The 18,704-nt window shown below is 35.7% G+C and overlaps 1 protein-coding gene and 1 long non-coding RNA gene across 4 annotated transcripts; one reads left to right on the top strand and one right to left on the bottom strand.

The window, feature by feature from the left end:
* The first annotated feature begins 365 nt into the window (after window positions 1-365).
* LOC128615278 (uncharacterized) lies at window positions 366-3,651 on the top strand. The gene is made up of 3 exons (XR_008387180.1): window positions 366-1,067; window positions 1,966-2,398; window positions 2,528-3,651. It is a non-coding gene; the product is annotated as an uncharacterized LOC128615278 (long non-coding RNA).
* LOC128615271 (toll-like receptor 8) lies at window positions 2,311-9,575 on the bottom strand. 3 transcript variants are annotated; one of them, XM_053637209.1, is made up of 3 exons: window positions 9,215-9,575; window positions 9,041-9,123; window positions 4,251-8,456 (listed from the first exon to the last, which is right to left on the bottom strand). In XM_053637209.1, the coding sequence occupies exons 2-3, from the start codon at window positions 9,041-9,043 to the stop codon at window positions 5,346-5,348; spliced, it is 3,114 nt and encodes a 1,037-aa protein (XP_053493184.1). In that variant the 5' UTR covers window positions 9,044-9,123; window positions 9,215-9,575; the 3' UTR covers window positions 4,251-5,345. The 3 variants fall into 3 exon arrangements, 1 of the variants encoding a protein (XP_053493184.1); XR_008387178.1 differs by lacking the exon at window positions 4,251-8,456 and adding an exon at window positions 2,311-2,390 and having other exon boundaries at window positions 9,041-9,575; XR_008387177.1 differs by lacking the exon at window positions 4,251-8,456 and adding an exon at window positions 2,347-2,601 and having other exon boundaries at window positions 9,041-9,575.
* Between the last annotated feature and the right edge of the window lie 9,129 nt (window positions 9,576-18,704).

Here is an 18,704-nt window from a genome sequence, read left to right as displayed (position 1 = left end):
CCACAGTGGAAAGCCCCCAAAAGCGAGAAAAGTCGAGCCGTAGTGCGGTGGACAAGTACCATGACTGAACTCGTGCAATTTCTTTGGGGTGGTGGTGACTGGTTGATGTGGGATTGAGCCTTCGTGAATTGGACAGATCCACTAAGGACTGTCAGGTCCCTCTTTTATCTTTTGCTTTCTGGATGATCTGTGTGAGGGTGCTGGTACGCTCCACAAACTCTGATATTCCTGGTATTCCACATTTTTGTACCACTGTGCCAATGTATTCATTCTTCAGAATACTGTAGGGCTTCGATTATGGCCAAAATGATAATCACGATTATTTTGATCAGGAGAAGCAGGGATTTCATAAGAACACTTTTGTTTATTAGAATTCATACAAATTATTCTTTAGTGTTTAGAATATTTGTATCTATTTTCTTATTCAGATGTTAACCAGATGTTTGTATGGTCTGTACCAGATGTTGTTGTTGTTAACCCTATCATTATGCCCTAGAAAAACTCCCAACCCAGAAATAGGACTACTGGAAAATGGTCGTTTTCATTCAAAAAGAAAAAAGAAAAGAAAAGAAACAACATCATTTTATTTAACTCCTGAACCAGACACCTTGTGGAACTTCATTTCTAATGTGACTGCATACAATTTCCAGAGAAACAGGATGCTTTAGACAGAAATTCTTCATCAGCTGTGCAAGCAAATATTATAATTAGGGATGCACCGAATGTACGGCAACCGAAATCATTCGGCCGAAAATAATTTAAAAAAAGCATTTTCGGTGTTCGGCCGAATAAGTGAAAAGGCTGAATAAATTTGACCGAACTATGACGTGTTTGATGACGCACCAAATAGCCTAGCAACCACAGTGTGATGCGGGAATTTCACGACCTCCACTTCCGGCAGCGCTCTTGGAGCGATGAGCGGGTGCGCGCGTGCACGATTGTGCACAAGCGCATGCTCTTCGGATGTTGACAACCGTGACATTGTTGACACGTGCACGTTTGTTTTGTTTCTGTTCCGGAGTATTCCGTCACGTCGCGAGACGTAAGGGAGTAGAGTACGGAAGCAGGTAAAGACGTATTTATTTAAGGAAACATAACATTAACAATGTATCTAACTATCCTATATCTACTATAATACTCCGCGAGGTGTACAGGGACGCAAGCGGTATATATCCCCAATATAATCAGCCGTATAGAACCGAATATAACCATTTTTGCACTCTTGTCAATGCACTTTTTAATGCACTTTTTAGTTGTAGACTACAGAATGTTCCATTCTTTCAGCAGTCAATTATAGGCCTAACATCGGCTATACAAGGGGGGCTCAAAGATGACCACACAAAAATATTTTTATTTTACTAATTTATTTATTTAAAGTTATATTGTTCCTTGTTGGTAGCTTATGCCTGCTGGAATGAAAAAAAAAATCTTCAGTGTTAAATAAATATTTTGAAATTGTAGTTTTTGTAATTGATTTTTTTCTTTGAAAAGCAAGGCAAAATAGTAAAAAGCACATTTTGACTATTTAATTCATGTAATGGTGAAAAAAATGGCAAAATAAATGGAAAAAACGCTAAAAAAAAACGTGTTCGGTTTCAGCCTTCGGCTTTCGGCCAAGTTTTTCATCATATTCAGTTTCGGCTTTGGCCAAGAATTTTCATTTTGGTGCATCCCTAATTATAATATATAAACACTTCACTTTTTCTCTTTATCCATAAACTACATTTAGAAAATCACTTTTTTATTTTAAGACAATGATATAAATTGTGTTAAATATCCACTCTTACTGCTTCTTCATTGAAATATTAATCAAGTTGTGGAAGCCAACTGATGAGTAAAATTATGAACATTCATGTTTAAGGTAAAGGTCAGAGTTCACTCTCAGAGCTTCAGTGTAATGTATAGAATGGATTCTGATGTTTCTGAAGTCATGATTTTGACTTTATTTGCTCTTTTTTCTCCCAGATGAAGAGAGCTATGGCAATGGATATTCTAAGTGCGATAACTGCAGCAAGCAGCATCATATTTATCCTGTTTATGAGGAAGAACTGCTATGATTTTAGATGTTGTTATATAATTATGGTATAGTTTATTTATGTATTTATTTTCAGCATGAGAAAATGAACATCACTACACAATCAAGGGTAAAAATATCACCTTTTTAATTAATATACATTTTATATTAATTTTTCAGCAGATAGTTTATCAGGTTTATAATAATAATCATCATCATCATGGGTGCACGGTGGCTTAGTGGTTAGCACGTTCGCCTCACACCTCCAGGGTCGGCGGTTCGATTCCCACGGCTCTGTGTGTGCGGAGTTTGCATGTTCTTTGCATGTTGCTGTTGGGGTTTCCTCCCCCAGTCCTGGTAGGCTGCATGGTACATGCTACAAGGGTAAAAATATCACCTTTTTAATTAATATACATTTTATATTAATTTTTTTATAATCCATGCTACATGCATGGTAGGCTGATTGGCGTGTCCGTAGTGTGTGAATGTGTATGTGATTGTGCCCTGCGATAGACTGGCACCCTGTCCAGGGTGTACCCTGCCTTGTGCCGATGCTCCCTGAGATAGGCTCCAGGTTCCCCGTGACCCTGAAAAGGATAAGCGGTATAGAAGATGGATGGATAATCATCATCTTAAAAACTTAGGACATAACATGATAATATATATTAAATAAAAATCATTAAGAAACTACATTCTGTTATTCTGTTATAATAACATTGTGTTATTGTGTATATCTCATACTAAATAGTTTTAGATAAAATACAATATAAAACAAAGGCAACCTGAGTAAACACACAATACAGTTTCATTTTATTTATTTATTTATTTTTGAGTTTACAGATGTGACTCCAGGTTCTTATGGTCAGTGACTATGCTTATATCCACATCAATATTCCAATATTAATCAGAATTTGTCAATTTTCTAATTAGTATTCAGCCATGTAAATGCCGCAATCCGATTGCCCAATTCAGATTAAGACTATATTCTTATTCCCAAAAGTCTGATTCCTACCCCTGCAATATGCATGCTTTAATTGGAAGTTTGTTGCATGTAAATCCACTGAAAGGAGATATATGCGCATGCTCAGTCCGCTAGTGGTGCTAACAGAGTAATTGTCCAAATCACATCCCTCCTGTAGACTGCAATAATTCATGCACCTTATAAGGACCAGTGGTGTATTCAGAGCCATACGCACATATATGCCGTATGCTTACTTTTTCCCAAGGGCTGTTTGTGTATAACGACTTCTAACGTTCAATACTAGTGTATACCCTTGGTATACTCACTTGTTTCTACTTTAACTCTATCAGGTGTTTTTGTGTGTGTGTGTGTGTGAACCTCGCGATTCTTTGTTGTAAGTGGTGCATTTTTATTTGAATTCCACCTTTCCCTGCCCCTGACAAGTGCAGTCAACCGTTGTCACTGCCATCTTTGGCTGAAGACATTGTCTATCTGAAGCAGCCACATAAAATTAATAAAAGTGCTTGAATTGGGCTTGAAGCAGAGATGTAAACTCGAGTCTGCAACTTGGACTTGAGTCACACTTAAGTTGCAAAAAAAATTACTTGCGACTTGACTTGGACTCGTGAACAACTGACTTGAGACTTGAGACTCAAATCATTTTGGTTTGTCATTCCCTATTACGTTCACTCTTAACTGACAGCATCAAACACTACATTTTTATATTCATTCCTCATTCATTCATTCCCTATCAGTATGTGCTGCAGCAGCAAATATCACAACAATTCATCTCTAAACACACCAATCCAGCATTATTATTTACATTATTTATGTGACACATCTCAAGTCACATGTTCATCACCCATTGGAAAAGCGTTGTTATATAAATGAACAACAAACAATAACAACATAGTGTTACACAGCTCTTATGTGCATGCTTGCTGTCCATTTTCAAGAAGTACAAATGTTTTCCTGTCCTTATTTATTTATTTATTTATTTATTTAATAAACTATACATTAATTATTTAAGTGAAACCATGTGTGCTTTATTAGATAATTTTTAATAAATGAACAAGACATTCTGTAGAAGTAATCAGTTTTAATATTTCAAAATTGATTTAGTCTAATACACTGTTAATTACAATAACTAGCTGAAAGAACTATTGATAAAAATAGAATAAAGACATGAGACTTGACTAAGACTCCAACTCAAAGACTTGAGACTTGACTTGGACCTCAGGGACTTGTGAACATGTCTGGCTTGAAGTGTACTCAGTGCTCACTGGTTCATACTGAGAATGATTCTACTTTCTTCTGTCCCTGCTCGAGAGAGATTGACTCTGAACTCGCAGATTCACTCTTTCTCTTGTGTTGATTTAATCATGAACCATTTATGATATTGCGGTGCATCACGATTTATTTATATATCTATAGCAACATTTATTACTGGCGTTACAAAATTTACATGACAGGCGATGAAATGAAACACTTCAAAAAAGCATTTCCATTTTATAATCCTTCTCTTGGAAGGCTCATGGGTTGGAATCCTCTTATGGCAATTTTAGCAAAGTTTTCTCTGTATCTCCCTTACAGCTGTTTTGTAATGCCCTTACGTCGTTTTATTCTATATTTCAATTAAAGTATTTTTCACAACATTTTCTTTATGGGCTTATCTTTTCTCCAAACTGATTAACAAGTAATCAGTAGTTAAATATTGACCCTGAGATATTGTGCTGGCAAAGTTACAACTAAATATAAAAAAAATCTGTATTGAAATTACTGACTTATGACCGACTACTGACTTACAACTTTACTTATTTCAAACCATAAATTTAAAAGGGAAAACTATTTTAGAATTTAGATAGCATAGCAACCACCTAGAAAACCCTAGCAACTACATGGGATAGTATAGCAACCACCTACCAACACCCTAGCAACCATCTAACAACACCATAGCAACCCCCTGGCATAGCATAGTAATCATCTAGCAACACCCTTTAATATCATAGCGACCCACTAGCAACATTCTAGGAACTACAAAGCAATACCCTAGCAACCACCTGAAAACACTATAGCAACCAACTTGCTAGAATACTAATAGAAAAAATCTAAGAAAGCCATGTAACTACAGAAATGAGTTCTGGTGAGCCATGAACACGACTATGACTGTTAATTAGAAAAGATATACAAAAGAAATGTTGGCTGTGGGACAGTTTGCACTGCAATATTTTCACACTTGAATGTTCATTCTTATTAAGTCAACAAAATCAAGGTAATAATAATAAGAATATTGGGTTTGTTGAAATATATGTTGTATAGTAAATATTTGTAATATGAAATATATATACAGTATATCATGTGTCATGTAGTTCATTCTTTCTCTCTGGGTCTGTTTTTGATAGGAACGTATCTGGAGTAGATGGTGCTGTACATGACCTTGTTCTCGACCCGAATTGCATTTCTCAGACACTGCCAGAACCAGGGCTCTGCGGCAGGCGTCCGGGGCCACTCGAGCACGCTGTGGCTGCAGAGGCGCCTTCGCAGGCGCAGGAAATGCGAGTTCTGCAGTACAGGATCAAGTAGCAGCAGCACGATCACATCCTCACTTTCATCCAGCAGACGCTGGTGCGCCAGGTACATAGCCATCTTGAATGAGCCGCTCTTCACATAGGAATGAGTGAGGACAAAGACAGTCTTGCGACTCTGGCGAATGCTCTGGGTCAGGCTGTCCAGGATGGGGCAGCCAGGCAGCCAGTCACGTTCTTCCAAACAGACTGGAAGGAAGTGATCACCTTGTTCTTCAAGCTGAGCCCGGAGATGGTTCAGGACCCACTCGGAAACCTGTGAGTCTTTGGTGTCGTATGTAACAAAGGCACCGTAGACATTATCTCCAGAGCTCAAGTGCTGGTACCCTTTGAATTTGGCCTTCACATAGTAGAACACATATGAAAAGTCCCAGTAGAACATATGCATTAAGGTTGCCACAAAGGTGACACCCACAATGAGCAAAGTGGAGAAGAAGTAAGCCAGGAAGGCGACTTGGCCATCAATGCATTCCCTGATGTCAAAGAATATCACCCCTTTGCCCTTGGTTGCTTCAGGGACATTGCATTTCACCATAGTGACCAGATGGGGGATTTTCACGTCGCTTTCAAAAATCCAAAGGATAAAGTCCATTATGTCACATGTGCAACGATAGGGGTTGTTATGGAGCCACAAAGTGTTCAAATGATTTGTGTCCTTGGATGGGAAGGTGGATTGATTAATGGTGCTTAATTTATTATTACTCAGATCCAGCATTTTAAGATTGACAGCACCTTGGATAAATCCAGTGGCCAGCTGAGAGATTCTGTTATGGCTCAGGTCGAGGTAACGCAAGGACGGGATATTCTGGGTTATGTTTCTAGAGGCATACGTCAAGCTGTTGTAGCCAAGAATGAGCTCTTCAAGCTGTGTAAAGTTCCTCATCAAAGTCCAATTAAGACTCGTCAGGGCGTTGCCATTCAGTCTGAATCTTTTTATTGTGATAGGCAAGTATTTGTACACTTCTGTAGGGATATTCTTGACATTGTTGTATGATATATCAAGATGTGTCAGATTTGTTAAGTTCCAGAAAAGTTTAAAATACGTTTCGTCTTTCTCTTTCCAAAGCCTCCCCAGTTGATTATGCTGGAACTGGAGCTCAGCAAGCGAGTCGCTGCACATGTGCTTAGTTGTTAGGGTAAAAATGCTGTTGGAACTCATATTTAATACTCTCAGCTTAGGCAAATTTTTTAGGAACTTCAAATTATGAGTTACCCCAGGCACACGGAAATAATGTTCATTAAAGCTGAGGTCAAGCACCTCCAACTCTATTAATTCGTTAAAAGCATAATCGTAGGCCAAATCAATCTTGTTAAAAGATAAGTCTAAATATTTTAGGCTGGGCAGTGATGTGAATTCTGTTCCATTTAATGCTGATGCGAAGGCATTTCTGGACAGGTTGAGACAGGAAATGTTTTTATGTCCCTCGAATTGCTTTGGGGAAATGAAAAACAGATTATTTCTGCTCAGATCCAACACATGGCCAGCAGCGAAGCATTCTGGTTTGATAAGCCCTTTGTTAAGCTGATATGGGTCTAGTTTCCTTTTAGAACTAGAATATGTCAGCTGAGGTAGGTTGAAGAGTGGAGGCTTTATGTTATTATCTGGCTTACTAACATCAGAGTTAGTGATAGGATAGAGACGGTTTTCTGACAGATACAGCAGTTTTAAATTATGAAATTTGTTAAATATACCTGAATCCACACTGACAATAAAATTTACTCCTAAATCTAATGTGGACAGATTTTTCAAACCATAAAGAGATGCCAATGAGTTGTTTTGGATCTTTTTGAAAACCAAACCTTGGATATGCAGTGTGCGGAGACTGAACAAGTTGGCAAAGGTTGGTGCTAGGTGCACAGTTTCTGGATAAGCTTGTAATCCATAATTAAATGAGAGATCGAGTTTTTCCAGAAGCCTTAAGTTACTCAAAAATGCTCCATCCTTGATCTGTCCTGTAAGAAAATTGAAGGAAAGGTAGAGTTCCCGCAGATACAGAGTTTTCTCAAACCAAACTTTCTTGATGATAGAAATAGAATTCCCAGCAAGATGCAGTAATTCAAGGTTTCGAAGTTGGTTGAAAGCTCGTTCATGGATATCGATAGAACCATTGGAACATGGAATGCAGGGATATGGAGCATTGTGACAGCGTGGACAATTTCCCTGAATTTTAAGGGTTTTGAGATTTCGGAGCTCTTTAAAATCATCTTCTCCAATGAACGATATATTGTTGGAAGCAAGTTCAAGTGTTACTAAGGAGACAGGCAAATCTCTGGGAACATGGGAAAGGTTATTATATGACAAACTCAGATGTTGTAATTTGTGCAAGCTTGAAAATGTTCCAATTTCAATCTCAAAATTAATCAAACAGGGATTCCAATAATAGCAATTTTTGGATAGATAAATATGGGTCAGGTTTTTTAATTGTGAAAAGTTTCTGGGACTTAGTGAGAAAATTTTGTTCTCGTCCAATCTCAGTTCTTTCAGGGACTTCGGAAGCTGTGCAGGTACCTCCTGCAGACCCAGTCCATTAAGCCTCAAGTGTTCCAGGTTTGTCAAATTTGCAAAAACCCCCTCAGTGATGTTCACATGTTGATTATGGTTCATCCAATTTAGATTTAGATTGATCAATTTTTGCAGGCCTTTCAATGAGTCCAGTGTTAGATTCTTGATTTCATTCTCAGATAAATCAAGGCTGGTGGTGTTCTCAAAAACCAAGGGCACGACTCGTAATTGTCGTCCACGGCAGTCAAACTCAACAGTCCCGGTAGTGGTATTCTGGTGGATGTCACATGGCTGTGTCCTCAAGAATTTTATATCTAGTGAGCACACTGCCAAGCCAAATACAAATGTGATTATCACCCAGCATACTAGCATTAACCTGTGTTTGGCATCCTCCTGTAAAATAAAAATTAGCAATTCTAAATATTTCAACCAAATATATATAAAAATATATATATATATATATATATATACAAAATTTGTATTTAAGTGTCTAAAATGTAATTGATTATTTTTAGATAAAGAAAAACAGCACAAAATTACCCTTGACTTAACACAAGTATCACAAATGAACATTTATAAAAAATGCAAATTTGTAAACTGAACTCAACTCAATTTTATTTATATAGCACATTTAAAAACAACAAAGTGACCAAAGTGCTTCACAACCAGGAAATCAAAAAACAGTAATATGACAAACACCAACACGCAGACGGACACACACACACACACACACACACACACACACACACACACACACACACATACCACTACAAACTCCAACAAGAACTGCATATACAAATTGTGATGAATATAAGAACAAATATCTCATGTACTCAGGGTTCCCCCAATTCAAATGCCAAAGAATAAAGATGTGTTTTCACAATACAAAACAAGTGTGCGTGTCATTCTGTTTAAAAATAACACTGTCATTAAAAAGGCAAAGAGCAATTCTCTTATGTATAAATCTTTTTTCTCACCATGTTAGCAATATTCCATAAATGGTTCTTTTAAGAGCTGTCAGCCAAAGAAGTGTTGTTGAGCAAGTCATACAGAGTTGCCACTGTGGGAAAAAAAAGGAAGTTTTGTTCTAACTGCTAACCAGCACTGTTTCTCCTGTGGTGTGTTATAATAAGTACTGAGGTTTTTGCCACCTGCCAAACTTATATTAGATCTTCATTTTCCCTCACAACCCTACACCATTTACAAATGTTCTGTTCAGATCTGTTCTGTCTGGCCAAATCAATACATGAATTTTGCCAGTTGCCGAGCTATACCTCAGAGGCTACTGTTTTATTTGAACACCCCTGAGTCCAGGGAGAAAATGCTGAAGATTCACTTCCTGTTTTTGTGTTAGTCAGCTATTAGACGGTGTACATATAAAAGAACAAAATAAGAACACCCGTTGTAATGGGGGTTGGGGTTTCCAGTGTTTGTCAGGCTGTAGTGGTATATTTGATATACAGTGCCCTCCACTAATATTGGCACCCTTGGTAAATATGAGCAAAGAAGGCTGTGAAAAATTGTCTTTATTGCCAAACAGTTTGATCTTTTGTGAAAAACAATTCACAAAAATGCTCTGCAATCATGGATATGAAACAATTGAAAACACAACACAGGATTATCAAAAAATATCTTTGTTAAATATAGGTGTGCAACAATTATTGGCACCCCTGTGAATTCATATTATAAAAATATATTTGAAGTATATTCCCATTGATATTACACCTGATAGTACTCCTGGGTGACTAGGAACAGGAAATTATTCAACCATGATTTCCTGTTTCAAAGGGGTATAAATATGAGGTAATACATAGGACAAATTTTCTTAGTCATTCATAACGATGGGTAAGACCAAGTAATATAGCAGTGATGTGCAGCAAAATGTTGTTGAGCTTCACAAAATGGGAAGTGGCTGTAACAAAATTGCACAAGCATTGAAAATGCCCATTTCCACCATTAGGTCAATAATTAAGAAGTTCCAGTCAACTGGAAATGTTATGAATCGACCTGGCATTGGACGTGTGTCTATATGTCTCAACGCACTGTGAAGAGGATGGTTCGAGTGGCCAAAAAATCTCCAAGGATCACAGATGGAGAATTGCAGAAGTTAGTTGCACCTTGGGGACAGAAAGTCTCCAAAACTACAATCCGAAGTGACCTACATCACCACAAGTTGTTTGGAAGGGTTTCAATAAAAAAGCCTCTACTCTCATCCAAAAACAAACTCAAGCATCTTCAGTTTGCCAGACACTACTGGAACTTCAAACGGGATCAGGTTCTATGGTCAGATGAAACCAAAAGAGAGCTCTTTGGCATTAAACACCAGAGGTGGTTTTGGTGCACACAGAGAGGTAGCCATATGGAAAAGTACCTCATGCTCACGGTTAAATATGGTGGTGGCTCTTTAATGTTTTTGGGCTGTTTTTCTGCCAGAGGGCCTGGACATTTTGTTAGGATACATGGCTTCATGGACTCTATCAAATATCAACAGATATGAAATGAAAACCTGCCAGAAAACTTAAAATGGGCCATAGTTGGATCTTCCATCAGGACAATGATCCAAAAGATCCATCAAAATCACCATAAAAATGGTTTATTGACCACAAAATCAAGGTCCTGCCATGGCCATCCCAGTCCCCTGACTTGAAACCCATAGATAATCTGGCGGTGAACTGAAGATTAGAGTCCACCAGCGTTTGAAGGTTCGGGAGAGATTCTGTATGGTCTCAGATCTCTCACCATGTATTCTCCGACATCATCAAGCATTATAGGAGAAGACTCATACCTGTTATCTTGGTAAAGGGAGGTAGCATAAAGTGTTGACTAAAAGGGTGCCAATAATTGTTGCACACCTATATTTAACAAAGATTTTTTTTTCATAAACCTGTGTTTTGTTTGCAATTGTTTGATATCCATGACAGCAGCGTTTTTTGTGATTTTTTTTAAACAAAAGATCAAAAGTTTAAACAGTAAAGACAATTTTTCATAGCCTTCTTTGCTCATATTCACCAAGGGTGCCAATATTAGTGGAGGGCACTGTAAAAAGAAAGAAAGAAAGAAAGAAAGAAAGAAAGAAACTGGTTTAGGACACTCCCATTTCAGGTTTAAATAGAAATGCAGATATGGATATTCAGGCCACTAGACAGCCAGATGGAAATAATGTCAGTCTGTTACACCCCAACAACACACTCAAGCACACAATATTGTTTATTTTATTGAATAATCTGTGCTGTCTGCATTGTAGCAGAAAAAACTGTGGAATGTAATTTAAACATCAGTGCTGTTGAATAATGGATTGTGATTGGTCAGAAGTAATGGTGTATTCTGGGCCATACACACGTATACTCCATATGCATACTTTTTCCCCAGAACTGTTTGTGTATAATGACTTCTAAGGACCAATATTAGCGTATACCCCCAGTAATCCCACTTGTTTTGCTGCTTCAGAAGTCCCTAATCTACTCTTGTGTTAGCTTCCCCGTTAATAGGCTTTTTTTTTGTGAATCTTGTGATTCTTTGTTGTAATTGGTGTATTTTTATTTCAATTCCACCCTTCCTTACCCCTGACAACTGCAGTCATCCACCGTCACTGCCATCATTACCTGAAGACATTGTCCTGCTGAAGCAGTTAGGTAAAATTAATAAAAGTGCTTCAATTGGGCTTGAAGCATACTCAGTGCTTACTTTACAAAATCAATACATGACAGGCAATGAAATGAAATGATTCAAAAAGCACTTCCATTTTATAGGCCTCCTCTTGGAAGATTAACAAGTTGAAAAAATAGCCATTTTAGCAAAGTGTTTAAGTACAGCTGTTTTGTAATGCCATTCATTTTACTCTACATTTAAATGAAGGTATTTTTCACAACATTTTCTTTATGGACTTATCTTTTCTCCCAACTGATTAACAGCTAATCAGTAGTTAAATAATGGTAAAAATCTTGAGGCTATATTGTGATGTATCATAATATGTACTATACCATATATGAGGAAGCATTGACAGAGTAAACAGAAGACAAATTGTACTGTAAATGCTTTTTAAGACGTCATTGATAAGATTTCACATTTTTAGATTTAGAGTCAACTTTATTGTCATTGTGCAGAGTACAAGTACAGAGCCAGTGAAATTCAGTAAGTGCATATCTTATGCAGCAATGCATAAGACAAGAAAGCCTTAGTCAGCAGGCTAATGACAGACCAAACAAACAAACTGACTTTTCTGATCTTAAGCATTATGTCATCTTTTGATTTGGCTAACATACACAGCTGTGTAGAATTATTTTAAAGATATTGGCTGTTTTTTTTTTTTCTTAAGAATTCACTAAGATTGGTCCCAGTCCTTTTTTTGTTTAATGGGAATCTAAACTGTGTTATTACAAAATACAAAAGAACAAACAAATAAATAAATGCATACCACAGCTCTGTTGAATTCTGGATCCTGATTGGTCAGAAGGTGTTGATTAATTTTCTATAACAGCAGCTCTGACAGTAGCGCAATTATTCCTAGCATACCGGATGTGTGGCATGTAACGACAGACAAGTAAAGCAAAATGAAATTATCTAAAGGCAGAAGAGAGAGACAGACTGCACAGCTAAAAGGAAAGAGGTGAAATAAGCTTTTTTTGTTTTGTTCATTAAACTAAAAGCTTCTTATAAAAGGATCAATGCTGGCTTTACCAAGTTTTTGTAAATGGTTCTTTTTCAAATGCCTTCATTTGATCCCTTTTGTTTTTGCTTTCTAAATATTGTGGGGTTTTTTTTGTTTTGTTTTGTTTTGTTTTTTGATAGCTTTATAGTTTGTCTTGCATACCATTATGGAGCACTTTGAGATTTGCCTCAAATGTGAAGTGCAGTATAAATAAACATAAATATTATTAGTGGCAGACAAAGTACTGAAAAAAGTGAAAGTATAGATAATGTGTCAAAATTTTCCTTCGAGAAAAGTGAAAGTATGGAACCATGAAATGTGTTCAGGTGAAAGTTAAAATGACACAATATCCAAACTTATTCAAGTACTAAAGCATAAGTTAAAAACAATATCTTGTTTTCATGTGAAAAAGAAAATATTTTGTTTTTACACAACTACACCATTTTGGCTGAAAATATCTCTGCAATACTTACCATTAGCTACAATCGGATGCTATATTATTATTATTATTATTATTATTATTATTATTATTAGCAGCAGCAGCAGCAGCAGCAGTAGTATTAGTAGTAGGAGGAGGAGGAGGAGTAATATTAGTAGTAGTAATAGTAGTAGTAGTAGTAGTGTTATTGTCATAATTTATGGCTTAAGCACTTAAAATAAAAAAAAGCACCCACAACCTGTAACATTGAGATTGTTAAGGTTAGCATGGTGTAACAGCTGCAACATAGCTCATAATCAGGTGATCCCCTCCATCATCAGCTGTTTTAGCACCATCATGACATCTTGTAGAAGGTGTGGTTAAACCACTTCACAAGACTCTTGACTTATCACCAGTCTTGAACCTTTTGTCATTGTCTACTCTGACCATTCTCCAGGACTAAGCTTCTTGACTTACTGCATTTAAAGCTCATGCTTGCCCTGGATCAGCATCCATTTGCCTTCTACAACCATGTTGTAAGGTCATCCATGACAGCTCATGCTGGTGGTTGGTGCATGTTTGACTTCATCACTGGCCCATAGCTTGGTCTGTCTGCAGATTCCACATGTAGATGGACTGCAGCAGTAAACAATATGCCTGAACTCATGCAGCCAATCATAGTCCCTACTTCCAACTGCTGCCATTGTGTGGTTAGCTGAGTAGCTGCCTACTGTGAATCTAATCTTGAATCTCTCAAAGTAGTCACTCAAGTGTTCTTGTACCTTCCTGGGCAGGTGAAAATTCTTCATGGTGGTGGTGACCAGTTGATGTGGGATTGAGCTTTATAGAATTGGACAAATCCAAAAAGGACTGTCAGGTCCCTCTTTTATTTTTTGCTTTCTGTATGATCTGTGTGAGGGTACTGGTATGCTCCACAAACTCTGATATTCCACATTTTTGATACAGTGGTACAAGTGTGAAATGCCAGAAATATCAGAGATCATCTACCACTTGATCTTAATCTCTGCAAATGTTGGCAGTGTAACTAGAAACAAGAGTAAACAATAATAATAAAAAACTTAAAATATCAAATAAAGCACCATATAACATGCAACAACAGAATATGTATAACTAAAATTAAAAATAAATAAATTTAAATTTTAAAATTAATATGAATGTTAATTCATTGAATGTCAATACTAAAATAATTAAATTAAATAAAATAGAAAATATGCCCATATTACATAAACACTGATATAGTTCATGCACAAAGTACTACATAAACAGTAAAAAGGTTTTTATTCGTCCCCGTCCCCGTCCCCCCCCCCCCCCCCGACACACACACAGACTGTCCAAATAATGAACGATTTCGTGATCTTGTTGATTTGTATTGTGTTACTGAGCTACCAATCCAGCAATGTGTACTTCGGATTCTCGTTCTGTGGCTCATTGATTGTAAGTGTTCAGTTATATTGACTTAATTATAAACAGTAATGAAACAATTAATATAACTTCACTTATTATAGAATTATACATTATAATCATATATACTGTATAAATACATTCCAAAGTTACAGCTAATATTTTTTTCCCCTTACTCTTAGAACATCATTGCTGGTTCTCTGGCTGTTTCAGCAAGCAACAAGCTTCATCCCTCGGCAGTACTTAAACACTTTTTTTTTTTTTAGATTTCTTCTCAACTCTCACAATTCTATCCCTCAATTCTGTAGTATGTTTACTATGAATCTTTCTCTTTTCCTTATTTCTTGGGTAATATAACATCCATGTTTTGAATAATGCACTTAAGTTGATTTTACATGAAAATCTGATTAAATAGCAATTTATAGTAAAATAAAACCTGTAGGAAGTCTAACAGGGATTTCTAATGTTAGAAGAATTTTAGAATAATAAAAATAAGTAAACTAATGAATATTGTGGTGAGTGGTGTCATTTACATGAACACTGTTCATACACAATTTTGTTTAGAGCTTGAAATATTTGTATCTATTGTCTTATTCAGATTTAATGAGATGTGGGTGTGGTCTGTACTGGATGTTGTTGTTGTTAACTTTACCACTATGCCCACAAAAGAATAAATAAATAAATAAAAACCTCATAAATTGGGCTGCTGGAAAATTAAGTCATTTTCATTAAAAAAAAAAAAAAAAAAAAAAAAAAAAACTATCATTTTATTTAACTCCTGAACTCCACGTAATGGAGGCTGAGATAGAAGCAAGCGCAGGTATGGCAATTTAATCAGACAACAAGAAGTCCAAAGGATCAGGCAGAAATCAATGTACACAGGCAGGCAAGGGTCAAACGATAAGGCAAACGGGTCAACAGAGAAACAAAGTAAAGAACTAGACAAACAAACAAGATACAAGGCATGGAATAATGACAGAGACTAAACAACTGGGTATATACTTCACAAAGATTAAGTTTTTGAACAATCTCTTATATGTGTGGTGTAATTGTGCGTGTAAATTGGATGCAGGAGTGCAGGATTAGAATGAAGGAGTGTTCTGAGAATTGTTGTTCATGTAGGCCGCAGTGCAGGATGGGAAATGTAGTCACTGGTTTGATGTGATATGACACTGAATCAGACACCTTGTGGACCTTTCTGGAATCTTCATTTCTAATGTGATGGCATACAATTTCCAGAGAAACAGGATGCTTTAGACAAAAATTCTTCATCAGCTGTCCAAGCAAATATTATAATATCTAAACACTTCACTTTATGTCTTTTTATTTTAAGACAATGATATAAATTGTGTTAAATATCCACTCTTACTGCTTCTTTACTGAAATATTAATCAAGTTGTGGAAGCCAACTGGTGAGTAAAATTATGAACATTCATGTTTAAGGTAAAGGTCAGAGTTCACTCTCAGAGCTTCAGTGTAATGTATAGAATGGATTCTGATGTTTCTGAAGTCATGATTTTGACTTTATTTGCTCTTTTTTCTCCCAGATGAAGAGAGCTATGGCAATGGATATTCTAAGTGTGATAACTGCAGCAAGCAGCAGCATCATATTTATCCTGGATTTGATGTATGAGTTGTTTAGAGTATTATTTATTTATGTATTTATTTTCAGCATGAGAAAATTAACATCACAAGCAAGGGTAAAATATCACCTTTTTAATTTACAAACTTCTACAATCTATAAGTGTTATTTTTTTAATGTTTTTTTTTCCAAAATATTTTATCTGAGAGCAGAATTTGGTTATGTATTAAGAAACAACATGAGAAAAACAGGAAGAATGAGACAATACAATAACAATTAAAAAGCAAAACATTCTACAAACATAAAAAGATTATTAAAAAAGTGGAGGAGCTTTTTCTTGCTCACCATGTTTCTCATAAATGAAAAACTAGCAGCTTACTGGCTAAAGCTGGCTGATCCTGCCAGAAACATGTTAGAAATTAGCTTAAAAAATTAAAAACATCCAAGAAGTTGGATGCAGATTTAGATCCCAGACGTTAAGAATGTTCTCATCATGTTGCCTTGTAAGAACTCTATACTCTTATAAGAACTTCAGGTAATATAAAATAATGCTACATTTGCTGGTGATACTAACTTAGCTAGCAAACTAGCAAAATTACAGTGCTGCAGCAGCCATTGGTCAAAAATTAGAATAACTTAAGCAGTATGTGCTAATTGTACTGAAAATATTAGACAACTTTATTTCCCCTTTTTATTTGAAAAATAGATGTTAAAGGGTAGTTTAGTTTATAAAAAAAATAATAAAAATAAAAAATAAAAAATAAAAAGCTTAAAATGGAATGTAATTTCCAGAATTATGGCTTTTTAAATATTAATTTATTCATTTTAACTCAAGTGCTCACATTACAATAACTAATGGTACCATCTCAATATTCAGTATACCATCCCACCTGTAGGACATCCTCCAGCATACAGTGAGATAAAAAAGCGAATCAGACAACTGAAGAGAATTTCATAAAGAATTACAATAAATAACAGTAAAATAGGAAACAGTAAAATAATATTTTACATTTTCTCACATATGCACTGGTGAAGAATTATTTTTAAGGAAATTAATTCGTGTGATTTTGTTTTTGTTTTACTTTTTGTTACAGTTGCTCTACACAATTTTTGGGATTTTTTTAGATTCAAATTTTGGGAATCTAAATTGTACTCTTTTCTACTTTTTCTTCTAAAATAATAATAATAAAAAAGTATACCTCAGTGATGTTAAATTCTGGATTCTGATTGGTCAGGAAGTGTTTATTAATTTTATATAGGTTAATATTAATAGGCTTATAAAATGCTATTGGTTCTGGGCAGGACATCAGCTTTTCCATTTTACATCCTGGTGTGCTACATATCCATATGAAATGAAATCTTGTGAAGAAAAGGGCCCACTTTGGCGAGGGTTTATTTGTTTTACAGACTTGACATACTCCAGGCTCTTATGTTCTATTTAAAGAACAGGGGTCTATCAGAGTCTGAATTTCACAACACATGTTTGTGGAAGTGTATCATAGCATGAACAAAGATTTCTGCGAACCTCAGAAAAAGGATTGTTGTTGCTCTTCAGGCTGGAAAAGGTCACAAACCCATGTCTAAAGTGTTTGGACTCATTGCCCAAGAAACTGAATCTGTGGTGAGCTGTTATTGCCAACAACAGCTTTGCAACTAAGTACTAATGTTGTTTCCTGACATTTAATGAGTAATTTATTCCATAGTGCTCTTTTTATAACGAGTGTAGATAAAAATGAATGTTATGTTCTTTGTTTTACATTAGATGAGTAGAATCAGCACTATTGCCACTGGTCAGGAGGTGTTAATTTTCTATAACAGCAGCTTTGACAATATTGCAGCTGGAAATCACAGCTTTATATTAATTCATCCGTATGGGAAGATAGCATTAACCATTTAATGTTGAATGTTGTTTTATATGAATCAGCACCCCTAAACTTTCACTCCTATAGTTAGCTAAGAAGGCAAAGCTGAGTAGCCAATTACAGGAGCTACCAGTGAATCCCACTGGCTAATCTCTAAGTAACAAATCAAATGGCTCAGCCATTTTGATTTCAGCTTTCATTTATTATCTCCAAAACAGCAAATAGTCAAGGCAATAAACTCAAATATATTGGTCAATATACTTTTTTGTAAATGAGCTTTTTAAAGGTTTAAAACTTAACTTAAAAAAACAAAAAACAAACTTTGAGCAGCTCGCTTTCTTAATGTGCAAAAAAATAAAAAAAATAATAACCTAAATTGGTTTGGTTTATTGCTTTACAAATCAGAACTATTGTATAGAAATAAAAAATAAATCCTGGATGTATAGATTAATATATATATATATATATATTTTTAAGTATTTGTAAAAATATGATTAATAATAAATTAATCTAAGGTGGGTTTCATGCCTTTTGATGCAATTCCTTTTAGTTTCCTCCAATTGAAATGTGATCAACTTGGTTCAGTATCCTGGGTTAACCTGCTGTTAATTTATGAATGCAGATAATGTAGAGTAAGGTTATTTTAAAGGTATCTTATTAAAATATATTTTAAAAGTATTTTAAGAGCTACAGCAAATCACCTTGCAAA

The sequence above is a fragment of the Ictalurus furcatus genome, chromosome 12, assembly GCF_023375685.1.
Source record: "Ictalurus furcatus strain D&B chromosome 12, Billie_1.0, whole genome shotgun sequence".
In the NCBI taxonomy this organism is placed as follows: domain Eukaryota; kingdom Metazoa; phylum Chordata; class Actinopteri; order Siluriformes; family Ictaluridae; genus Ictalurus; species Ictalurus furcatus.
Note: the sequence above shows the minus strand (reverse complement) of the source record. Positions and strands in the feature narration are given on the sequence as shown.